The 12473-nt window shown below is 46.9% G+C and overlaps 1 protein-coding gene across 1 annotated transcript in view; it reads left to right on the plus strand.

Moving 5' to 3' along the window:
• Nucleotides 1–977: 977 nt before the first annotated feature.
• Nucleotides 978–12473, plus strand: part of PTCH1 (patched 1) — a 66514-nt gene continuing 55018 nt past the window's right edge. Inside the window, exons 1-2 of the mRNA XM_054003843.1 lie at nt 978–1276; nt 2795–2987. Coding sequence (XP_053859818.1) covers nt 1076–1276; nt 2795–2987 — 394 coding nt within the window. The 5' untranslated portion in view covers nt 978–1075. The remainder of the gene's footprint in view (nt 1277–2794; nt 2988–12473) is intronic.

A 12473-nucleotide genomic window follows, 5' to 3' on the forward strand; every position in this document is an offset into this window, starting at 1 on the left:
GGAGTAACGCTCTTGAAAAGAAAACGAAGAAGAAAGAGGGAGAAGGCATTCCTTAATGGAAGTATTGCATGCAAAGAAGACTGGATCTCTTTAAGGCTCCCCCTGAAGCTGGAGATGCACACACAAGGGTTGCCGGCCTGGGTGGTCTCTCTACTTTGGTGAGCTGTTGCTAAGCAGCTAATAATAGTCATGTTTGCTGAGTAATTTCTACCCTCCCCGAGCCAATCACCTCGCAGAAACCCAAGCCATCTGACAGCCCCGGGGGCGGGCTCTCAGCCCCTTTTTTTTTCCCTCCCTCTCTCGCTCTCTCTCCACTCATACTCCCCCCACCCCCCCCCACCCCTCCTCCTCCTCCTCTTTATCCAAATGGAGAGAGTCCTTTTTTTCTTCTTCATCTCATCTCTGGAGCTGAGGGGCTACAGCTCGGTGCTGCCGCGCACACACCGGGGGAGAGCGCCAGGCAGCCGCCCGCCCGCCGCCGCGGCGGGGCCAACCGCGGAACCCCGCCGGCCCCGCGGCCCGCGGGAAGCACCCCGGCCCTGAAGCAGGATGGTGCAGCGCGGCGAGGCAGCCCAGCAGGAGCAGCCGCGGCCCGCCGCGCCGCCGCCCCGCCGCCGCCGCTGAGCGCCGCCGCGGACAGCGGCTACCCGGAGGCAGCGGAGGCCGGCCGGAGTAGGCGATTTCAACGGGAGCGGAGGATAGCGCGGCGGCGGCGGCCGGGGGATCCCGGGGGTCGCGCCCGCCCGTCCTCCCGCCCTCGCCGGGCGCGGGGAGCGACCGCCTGCAGCTCGGGGTCCGCGCGCGATGTGGCAATGGGAGGCGCGGGGAGCGACTCGGCCGGAGCGGCCGCGGCGGCAGCCGCCGCCCCGCGCCCCGCGTGAGGCGGCCGCGCCGCAGCAGCCCCAGCAGCAGCCCCAGCCCCGGCGGCGGCGGCGGCAGCAGCCCCCGCAGCAGCAGCATCAGCCCGCGGCCCACAACGCCGCCAGCCCCCCGCGGCCCCGCCGCACCCCCGGGGCCCCGGGCCCCGCCGCGGCAGCGCCAGCGGCAGCTCTCCCGTCCCGCCGGCGGCGGCAACATGGCCTCGGCCGGTAACGCGTCGGAGCCGGAGACCAGCAGCAGCGCGGGCGGCGGAGGCCACCCCGGCCGGGCGGCGAGAAACGGCGGCGGGAGGCGGCGAAGGACCGGAGGGAATCGGCGCGCCGCGGTGCCTGACCGGGAGTATCTGCAGCGACCAAGCTACTGCGATGCGGCTTTCGCCTTGGAGCAGATTTCAAAGGTGCATTCAATCTCTCACTCTTTTTTCCAGAGATACACTCTAGTGGTAGTGCTGCTTTTTCCGCGGGGGAGGAGGAGGGAGGTGGTGTGTTTTCTCGTGGGGGTGGAAGGAGGAGATGGAAACGAAACGGCCACCAATAAAATGCTGGGAAAAAGAGAGGGACGTCTGTGACTCTTCAGTGCGGGAGAGAGTGCCCTCCTTCCCTCCCTGCTCGCCTGTGCCTGCCCTGGTGCGTGCCTGTGCTGCGGCACACTTCTCCTAAACTTCCCGAAATAGCCTCGGCTCGATCCCGGCCTCCCCATGGCTAACCTCAGTCCCGCTCTCCCGCTACCCCCCTCTCTCTGTCCGCTTCCTTTTTGCTTCTCCATCCCCTCGTAGCGCCCTGTGATCTCGGCAGCACCCGCTCCCGGCCGGAACAGGGGAGCAAACGGCCGAAACTTGGCAGAAGTTGGGCTTTTGTGAAGTTTTCCGCCGAGCGCCGAGACGGCGACTGCCCTGGGAGAACGGGGTCCCCCAGCAAAGAAAGCACCGGTTTTCTCCCTTGCCTGGCGGTCGGAGGGGGAGCGAGGGCCGTAAACAAATTGCCACCTTAACCCTGCCGCGCCAGTCCCCGCGAAGGACTGGAGGTGCCGGGCCAGGCAGGGCGGGGGGGACAGCCCCAGCCGCCAATCTCCGCCGGCCAAAAAATGTTCAAAGTAAACAATCTCCAAAAGCTGCCTTGCTTCAGGGATGGTTTCACTTCAGGGAGCGGATTTCTAGGCTTTGTAAGAAGAGGGAAAGGAGGAGGAAAAAAAAAAAAATCCATGTGGCTGCCCTCTTCCGTTCACAAATATTGTCGTAACTTACAGATGGCTGCTCTACTTCCTAATTCAGATCACACAGCGTCTCCAAACTCTATGGAAATGAATTACTGCAGATGTTACAGCGCTGCTCACCACGTGGGTCTTGCCTCAGCACCAAGCCCCTGCTAGGAGCTGGGAATGGGGGAAGCGGCCACTACTACCCACTATCTGTCATACAATCCCCCCGCCTCTCCTCCCAGCCATTCTGGGGTTCCAAAGAGAACAGGAAAAGGGACTGTTCTTTCTTGTGGCTGTTGAGGTTCTTCGGCAGTGGTTCCTTCTTCCCTGGAGCCACGGGTCTTGCCAGCGCGAATGCTTTGCAGCCTGAGCTGGTGGCGATGCCTCGGGCAAGAGAAGAATATGGTGGTGGCCAGCACAGGGGGCCGAGGCAGTGTTGTCACCCCCAAACCCACGTGTTGGTCTGGGGCAAGGATGACTGACAACAGGTACATCTTGTCCCTGTGTGCGTGCTCGAGGGTGGCTGCTCGGCAGGGCCGCGGGGCAAAGGGCCCTGCTGGCAGGATGCCTGTTTGAGCTGTTCACGGCGCTCCATCCTTTTTCCGGGGACTGCGCCCCAAGGGACACGAGCTGTCCCGCTCGTGGGAGGGCTGGGGGGCTCCCCCCACTTCTGGCGGCTGCCGCAGCCCGCAACTACTGACCTCTTCTTGCTTTGCAGGGGAAGGCGACGGGACGGAAAGCGCCGCTGTGGCTGCGAGCAAAGTTTCAGAGACTGTTGTTTAAACTGGGCTGTTACATTCAGAAAAACTGCGGGAAGTTTTTGGTTGTCGGCCTCCTGATATTTGGGGCTTTCGCTGTAGGATTAAGGGCAGCTAATCTCGAGACCAACGTGGAGGAGCTGTGGGTGGAAGGTAAGTCCGGAGGTTGCCCCTGTTTTCTGTTGCCGCCCCTGCCCTCCTGGCCGGCCGGGTAGAGCAGCCCGGGGCCGCTCAGCATGCCCGGGAGGAGCGGCCGCCGGCGGGGAAGGCGGGCGGCTGTCGGGGCGGGAGGCGGGTACTGAGATGGGGCGCGCGGCCCCGGGCGGCGCGTACCACTGCTCCGCCCGCGGGTGGCCGCGGCGGCCAGGCCGTGCATTCAGCGGAGGGCCGCCGGGACAGCCCGTGTCCAGCACCCCGTGCCCTCGCCTCTGCTCCGCCTCGCAGTGCGGGCGAGCTGCGGGCGGCGGGTTTCCGCGTCCCCCCGGCGGCGGGAAGCGGCGGCGCTGCCGGCAGGCGTCCCCTCCGCCATTTTGGGAGTGCGCACGGCCGCGGCGGGGGAGGGGCGGGCGGCGCGGCGGGGCGGGAGCCTGTGTGTGGTCCTGGGCTTGGACAGCTTTCAGCGTGGGGAACGCGGGGCTCAGCGCTGAAAAAAGGGAAAAAAAAAAAAAAAAAAAAGGAAAATAGGAGAGGGAGAGAACGAGGGAAAAAAAAAAAAAAAAAAAAAGCAACCAAAACCCACAACCACGAAAGAAAGGCGAAAGGCAGCCTAGGCGAAGCGGAGCACGGAGTGGGGCAGCCAGCCGGGCGGCGCACCCCGCGCTGAGATCCATGGCTCCAGGCTGCCGCGGTTTTGGGGTTTAAGTGTAGCTCTTGGTGGTGTTTTTTTCTTCTTTTTTTCTTTCTCTCGTTTGTGGTTTTTTTTTTTTTTCTCCCCCTTTTTCTGTTTTCTGGGGGGAAAACACTGTTTATTAAGGATCACTTTCACCCGTTAGCTGCTGGGTCGACGTGGAAACAGAGTTCCTTGTCTGTAGCAATTGCTACTCTAGGTTTATGTCAAAGTAGCTTGCAGCAGTATTTGGCTTATAAAAGTTAATATGAGAGGCTGCATAAATAATAATTTCTAAATAGCTCTCTGTACGTGTTTGTGTGGAAAAGCTAGGGCTGAGTGCAAACAGTTGGTGCCTGTTCTGAAGGCGGTCTCTCCTGCCCGAGGTGAATTAGAGCTATAGGGTTGGAGTCCATCCTTGCAGATGACAGTCGTATTGGGGTCAGGATTGGATTTGCCAGTCATTTAGTAGGTGCTGTTTTTTTCTGTTGTGGAAAATAGTGATCCTTTTTTGGTCCATGTGTTGTAGTCCAGGAGCTCAAAATACGATGAGATCTGCTGCCAACAGTCCTGCCTGAGAAACAGAACAAGGCACTGCTGGGTCCCATCTGTAGGCAGAGATGTGCAGTCAGAGTTTGCACTGGTCACCAACTACAGTACCTTAAATGCTAATGAAAATGACTGTGAATCTTGTTTTTCTTCACTATTAATTTTTCTTCCAAACTAATTGTGAGGTTGTTGTGGAGAAGTTTCTTTTGTCAGTTTTTGTTCTTAGGTATTTTGTTTCTGCGTTTCTGTGTTAGATGTGATTGCAGCTCCATCCCACATGCTCCACTGTATTTATTATCCGGATGTTACTGGTGTTTGCTTGCTTGGAATGGTGATCCTATTCAATTAATGCCACCAGCTTTTTGTAGCCTTGTAATATCAAGAAACTACTTGCTGATGGTGCCTCAGTGACTGGCCTGTCAGTAAAAATATAATTCTCAAGGAAAAAAAATAAGATTTGCAAAATAGTTGCTACACTGGTCTCTTCTCATGTCATTATTGTTATGGGGAAGGAGTGGGGGAAACTCTTTAGTATAGAATCTAGTGGAAATTGATCTCTGAGGTTTTTATGGCCAAGATTAATTCATAATGCAGCTGGTTTGACAAAGCTGACCTATGTAATTCCACATCTATTTAGTTTAGTTTTTTCATTGAAAAGAAATTAAAACTCTGCATTTAGAAACCCTTGCATTTCAAAACTAACCAGCAAAAGATAGCAGATTTAGGTGAAATAGAATATTCTAAATTAAATTAAATTTAATTTCTAGTTTTCCCATTCTAGCACTACGTGACCATTCACAAAAAAGAGCTTGCTAAAATGTGCTTTTTTGGTAGAGGCTCTGTAAATGTTCTGCTCATGAACCAGGGTGTTGTACAATTAAACCTAACAGATAGCAATTGCATATTTTGTTGCTAAACTACAAACAGGAGTACAGATTGAGACTTTGAGATGGAACAGAGACAGGAAGAGATAGCATGGAAAGTGCTGTTCTTTCTATGCAGAAGGGCAAAGCAGCACCAAAGTTTTTCTTCTGCAGTTGCATGGAACTGGTCCTAACAGCTTTAAAGTACATTCTATGGAGGTTAGTACAGTAAGGGACTCTTTAGATCAAGGTTTCTTAGCAAAGAAGCAGTGGCTGAATTGTCCTGTTTATTAAAACAGCTGTCTCAGTTTACCTTTTAGCTTTTGTTTACTGTGAGTTTGGATGAACTAGGCAGTGCTGGCCAAATATAGAATCATAGAATTGTTTAAGTTGGAAGAGATTTGTAATATCATCAAATCCAACTGCTAAGCCAGCACCATTGTGTTCACCACTGAACCATGCCTTTAAATGTCACATCTAAACACCTTTTAAATATCTCTAGGGATGGTAATTCAGGGGTGGCCTGTTCTAGTGCTTAACAGTCCTTTCTGTGAAGAAATTTTTTTTGCTATCCAGTCTAAACCTTTAGTGGAACAGCTTGAGACCATTACCTCTCATCCTGTCACTTGTTGCCTACATCCTCCATTCAGGTAGCTGTAGAGAGGGATGAGGTCCTCCCAAGGGTGCTCTTCTCTGGGCTAAATTACCCCAGCTCCCTCAGCTGCTCCTCGTAGGACTTGTGCTCCATTGCCTTTCTCTGGACTTGCTCCAGCACCTCAATGTCTTTCTTGTAGCAAGGGGCCGAAAACTGAACACAGAATTCGAGGTGTGGCCTCACCACTGCTGAGTACAGGGGTACAATCACTGCCCTGGTCCTGCTGGCCACACTATTGCTGATACAGGCCAGGATGCCATTGGCCTTCTTGGCCACCTGGGCACAGCTGGCTCATGCTCAGTGCCCCCCGGTCTGTTTCCTAGGGTAGCTTTCCAGCCACTCTTCACCAAGCCTATAGTCCTGCATGGAGCTGAAGGGCAGGACCTGGCACTTCATGTTGTAGAACATGGCATGAACCTCATACCATTGGCCTTGACCCATCAATCCGGCCTGTCCAGGTGCCTCTGCAGAGCTTTCCTGTCCTCCTGCAGATCAACACTCCCACCCAGTTTGGTGATATCTGGGAACTGACTGAGGGAGCATTTGAACTGCTCATCCAAATGATTGATAAAGATATTAAACAGGACTTGTCCCATCACTGAGCCCTGGGGAGCCCTTCCAGTGACTGGCCACCAACTGGATGTAACTCTCTCTGAGTCCTTCCATCCAGCCAGTTTTTAACCCAGCAAACAGTGCACCTGTCCAAACCATGAGCAGCCAGTATCTCCAGGACAATGCTGTAGGAAACAGTGTTGAAGGCATTATTAAAGTTCAGGTAGACAATATCCACAGCCTTTCCCTCATCCACTAAGTTGTAGAAGAAAATAAGATTGGTCAAGCAGCACCTGCCTTTCCCAGCCCCATTCCAGCTAGGCCTGATCCCTGGATTGTCTTGTATGTGCTGTGTAGATTCATAGGTTACTTCAAATGTACTTCAAGTAACAGTTTTGATTTGCTACTGAAACTTTTTACAGTTATTACTGCTGAATAAATTGGTAGTATTTAAAGAGACAATTTTGATATGGTCTGTTTCTGAATACTGTGGAACATAATATAGCACTGAAGTTTGTTGGAAGTAAATGGTTGCTTTGAAACCATAATAGAATTAACTAACAAACAATGAAGTGAATTTTGAATGAATTTTAAGATGCACATTCCAAGTTAAATGATTAGTAGTGTGAGCCTGCAGCTGTTACAATTGAAATATTTACATGAGTTTAGAAGCTCACCTGGTAGGCAAACTTTCCAAGAGAGATCTTCAAAACATAGTTCTTTCAGATTTTCTGTGGTAGTGTTCCTCCTTCAGAATTTATGTTATCATTCTTAGCCTTCTCTGAGCCTCCTGATACCAAAGTGGCTTTCCTCTCAGCTCGTTTCTTGGTACTAAGTGTTGTAGAGTAGCTTTTTGTTTTTTGGGGTTTCTTTTAAACATAGTCCTCTTTTGGCTGTTGTTCAGAATACTTCAGTTATTACTCTGTGTTGCAGAGTGTCTCAATCTATGTTGCTGTCTTGTAGACTTGCTCTCAGTTGTCTTTGCCTGGGACATACACATCTTTTCAGTGCATGAACAGATCCACCATCCCCATGTGCATACCTTGCTGCTGGTGGTGGGGGGAAGGGGTTGTCTGCCAGGGCAGACAAATTCTGGACTGGCATTTTAATGGCAGTTCTGTTATTCAGCTTGAGTTGCAGTGCTGTATGTGGGTGTCCATGCATCTTGGAGTTGTGGAGACTGTTTAGCATCTTTATACATTGTACACACAGAGAGAAAAAAAAGCTTTGCATTGATTTCCTCGGTGACTTAACTTTGTTGGACACAGATGTGCTTTTAGAATCATCCATTCATAGCTAGAGAGTGCTCTGGATGGAAAAGAAATCATGCTCATAACTGGATATGTTTATTTGCTACCACTCTAAATAGGCAGTCTAAGACCCAGTGTTTCAACAGCAGTCACACATGTAAATTCATAGCCTCTGCTTCTGAAAGAAGGTAGTTTTGTGGCTCCAGAAAAGGTTCTGTTAAATGAAGCTTGAAATTTGGCTACTGCAATGCCTTAAATGATGTTAATTGGAGCAGCTTATAATGGGGGAGATAGTCTAGTCTTGTGCTTTAGTATTTCATTTTATGTCATCATTGTCTTAGGATTTTTTTCTCCTCACTTTTTTCATTAGCTTTCTTCCTTTAAGTGGTCGAAGATCATGCTGTTCTTCCCTTCCATTTTTGCTTTCTTCAGTTTTTGCACTAGCTGAAGCTCAGTTCAACTATTGCCTCCTTAAGTGCCCTCTTCACAAAACTTTGTGAAGCTTTGTGATCTTGAACTGAACTCTAACATGCAGAGCTCCTTCTTTAAGCCAGTTTGAAGGAAGAGGGTGGAGGATACAAATAGGTAGAACACCTTGCAGAGAATGCCTCAGAAGCTGCATACTTCAGTTCAGGTATGTGGAATAAAGTGAGTGTGTTCAAATTGTAAGTGAATTAGGATTGAGTGTGTACAGCAGAAATACTTTGTAAGTCAAGATTTGGGCTATGTGTAGTATTATTTCCTTTCTCTCTAAAGGGACAGAAATGAGGTTGCTCTATTGTACTTATGGCTGACCCTTTTTAAAATATGTTAATCTACCCATGCAACTTAAGAATAAGGTGAAAATGCGGAAAGTGTGTGAGTCATGTGAGTGAGGAACCAGTATTATTCCCGTAGAGTCTCAATTTTCTTAACACAGCAAGATTAAGTGCAGGTGGAGAGAAAAGTTGTTCTTAAGTTCTGCCTAAAGGCACCAGGTAACTTTACACTAGTATTCTTTGGAGAAACAAAAAAGAATAGTAACAGAACAGATCTGTGTGAATTTGTTTTTTCAAGGAGATAAATTTATATAAGTGAGCTGAACTAACATGCTTAATTTGAATACAGTTAGCAGGACTTGACACAGTCAAGTATTAATTCCTTTCTCCCACAAACATGCATTTGTGGACAGCAGCAGGGGAGTACTGTTTTAGATGTGCTTGCTCCTGCATCACCACATTGGCATGGTATAGAAGTTGCAGAAGTTACTCTGCTCTTCAGTCTGTCACAACGGTTGTTAGCAGACTCTGTAGCAGTCAAGACATTGTCTCTGATCACATCACCAAATTCATTAGTTTCCTGTGAATCAGATGACTTAAGAGCTTACTTATCCTCAAATGCTGTCTTACACTGTGTTGCATTGCTCAGCGCATATTGAAAGTTCATTGGAAGGTGTTCATCTGGAAAATTTCCAAGCCACTGTTTTGTCTGACTTCAGTATGATTATTTAATTAATCTCTTTTTTTCCACATGGTAGCTGAAGGATGGTCATCTGAGCAACATGTTTATTTAAATGTTTACTGATAAAGCACAAAAGTATTTCAGTCCATACTACTGTTTTGAAAAGGAACATCAAATTCTAATATTTACATGATATTTGTGGATAAAAACATCAGGGCAGTGGGTATTATGTTCTTTTGAATTTGAACTCCCTCTGCTTCTTTGTATTGGAAGTTGTGAGGAAAAGATGTTTAAAGATTTTACTTATATATACATTTAATTGATTGTCTTCTTTCAAGAGCCTGGTATTAAATTAAAAATCACTGGAGACCTCTGTTAAGTTCCATCTTGACAGGCATCCACATCATTGCTCAGAGTTGGTGTTCCTTGATGAAAAGCTTGTACATGAAAAAATCCCTGCAGGGTCAGTACATAAAATTCCTCTTTTATCTGTAAGAGTTTCAATAAAGGTATTATCTGTGACCATTCTTTGGTCCTTAAAAAGGTAGAGGGTGAAATCCTGACTTCACTGAATGTGGTGGCTGAACTTGGGCTGACTTTAGTGTGACCAGGCCATGTACAAAGCCAGAGCAAGCTAGCAGTGTGCCCATATGTTAGCCTTTTCAGGGAAGGGAAAGAGAAGCTCCTCCTGTAGAACTGTCACCCCTCTAAGCTGTAAATGTACTGTTGCATGGTTCCTTCTGCTTTTCAGACTTCACAGCCGTTTAATTTACTCAAGGCTGGAGAAAATTAATCTTCATTGTTATTTCCAAACTTAACAGTGTTGCCAGTGCCCTGCCAGAATGTGCCCTACAGATCACTCTTTGGAAGGATCTGTTTCTTTCTCTGTTGGAATGTGTATTTAAACAGGGTGGCGCCTGGGCTTTGCCATTGTCCTCCTCTTCTGAGCTTTGAGTGTCATCTTGAGCTCTGGGGATTTTGCTGCTTATGAACAGGGTTGGAAGGCATTTCTGTAGCTCTGGAGAGCTTGCAGATTTTGGTACAGAAGTCCTGGAGTGGAATAGAATAGTTGAAAGCAACATTACTTTATTGTTGTTCCTCATGCTGCTGCTGCTGAGCAGGAACAGGGAAGCATAGGTAAGCAAAAGAGCTAACTCCGCTGTAGGGCTGGCTGCTACTGAAGTTGTGGTGCTATGTGGATGTGGTGGTGAGTGGTTTGGGCCCTACTTACTACCAGCTCTTGCCACCTGCTAAGTGGCCTAGTTTATTTTTATTTGCTTGTTTTTGTAGAGAACTGGCCTTCCTTCCTCATTATTTATCAGCAGCCAATGGGTTCAGAAAAGAATGAACTCTAAAAGCCATGGGTGCTCGAGCTTGCTTTCAGCATAGAATGCACTAAAGTAAACCTGATGTGCTCACCCTGAATCTGTAGATTTTCATAATTTTTTTTTCCTTTTTTTTTGTGGCAAGAGGCGGTCCAAGCCCTGTCATTACCTAATATTTTTGGTGGTTCCCCAGAAAGTCATAATATGATGTAGTATATGAATGTAACTGTTCTTGACCATTCAACAAATTTACATCCAAGTGAATGTTGCACTTACACATAACTGTTAGGAGGCTCCAAAATATGACAGCTTCCAGGTGTATGAACAAACTGATCCCTTTATTTAGATTATGCACTACAGCTGATGCCTAGATCAGTGCTGGCTGGACAAAGCTATGGGAGATTTGTCTGGTTTCCATAATGCCATGTTTATATTTCAATTGGATTTTTCCTTAAAAACTGACCTGCCTATGACCTATTGGAGCTGTGTCCACTAGGATGCTGGTTTTGATGTGTCTGCAGCTACTTTCCTTTTGGTGTCTAATGGAACATGTTCTCATTTTCACACTCTTGGACTATTTCGCACAATCTTTTTAACTTAACTGTGAATTACCTGCTTCAACCTATAAGCACTCAAGTAAAAAAACTCATGCTTGTAAAATTCTCTGCCCCACATCTAACTTTTTTTTTCTGATTGGTTAAAACAGCATTTTGGTTATAGATCTTGGGCTGTTACTTGTCAGGTGTTTTCTTTTGTATACAGAATAAAGTCCAATCCTTTGTACAGTGCTTTTTTCTGTCTACAGATGACGGTGTGTGTATATGTGGTTCTAGCTGCTCTGTTTCAGAGTTCAGCAGGACCTGGAGTGCAGAATTTTATCAAGAAGTTCACTCTTCTTTGTATATACTATACAGTTATATGCATTTTCCCAGCCATCCTGATTTTCTTCAATATTTGTTTTATTTCTCTTCAGTATTTCAGTCTTTGGTTCTTTTAATTTCTCTGATCTCTGCTGCCTTGTAGTATGCAAGAAGTCTCGCCCCAGTTATGTTTGTGAGTTACTCTTCCAGAGAACACCTGAAGAAATCAGTAAAACTTCTTAAGGTCTGCATGACAGTTCTATTATAAGAATGTAGTCACCTATCAGAGTTCAGAAAAGTAAAGATGCACAACATTCATTAATACTTAAGAAACCATACCATTTTCTGCCTTCTTCTGTGGATGCTTTGCTGGAGTGGTAGATTCCCAAGATGGTGCCTCATGACAGAAAACTCTGTGCTTTAAAGTGTGATGATATCTGTGCTGAGAATGTGTGCCATGTTATAATGGTCCCTTCATTTCTGTGCTCATGAATTAAAGAGAACAGGAAGATATTTTACTCCAGTTTTGCATAATCTGTGCTATTTTATTATCCACTCAGATTGTGCCAAATATGACAGATGAATACCATATACAATAAATTATTTTCACCCTTGCTCTTAATTGAGTGACTTTTGACTTGGAGTAGTTTTTCATTGTACAGTACGGTAAAATAGAATGGAATTGAAAGGAGTATTTTTTAATTCAGAATTTGAAAATAAAACATTTTTCTTTATTCCTTTTTTATTGTGTAAACTTAGTTTAATATTTGTAAATATAATTTACTTGTTCTAGGTTTTGCTCTGTTTTTTCATTTACTATCACCTCAGTTACTATAAACAGACTGATTTTGGCAGCAGTAGTAGTTTCATGAGGTAAAAAGTTCTTTATGGAAACTGCTGACCATATATATGTTTTGATGTATGGAGAATTTTAATTTTAGTTTTTAGAATGAATATCTTGGCTTTAACTTCTCCTTGGTTTTGGGAAACTTAGTTATTTCAGTGCTTGAGCAAAATATACAAGAGGTAAGGGAATGAAGAGAACCATAACCTGATTCTTTCTTCAAAGGTGCTGCTTCTTTAGAGAATTGTACTGAACTTAATTTCAGCTTCAATTATACAAGTAATCATTGTGTATTTGAAACATCTGTATTTTGCTCATGTGTGAGCACATGCGCAGTGTTGTGCACTCATATAGCTGAAGCTCAGTCCTTAGACTGTAATACAGTCTTCTTTTATTAACAGTGAGATAAATTGTAAGAAACAGTATTCTCTTGTTTACCAGTATGATGCATTTCTGCCTTTCATTCAGTAATCAA

The sequence above is a fragment of the Vidua macroura genome, chromosome Z, assembly GCF_024509145.1.
Source record: "Vidua macroura isolate BioBank_ID:100142 chromosome Z, ASM2450914v1, whole genome shotgun sequence".
NCBI lineage: Eukaryota > Metazoa > Chordata > Aves > Passeriformes > Viduidae > Vidua > Vidua macroura.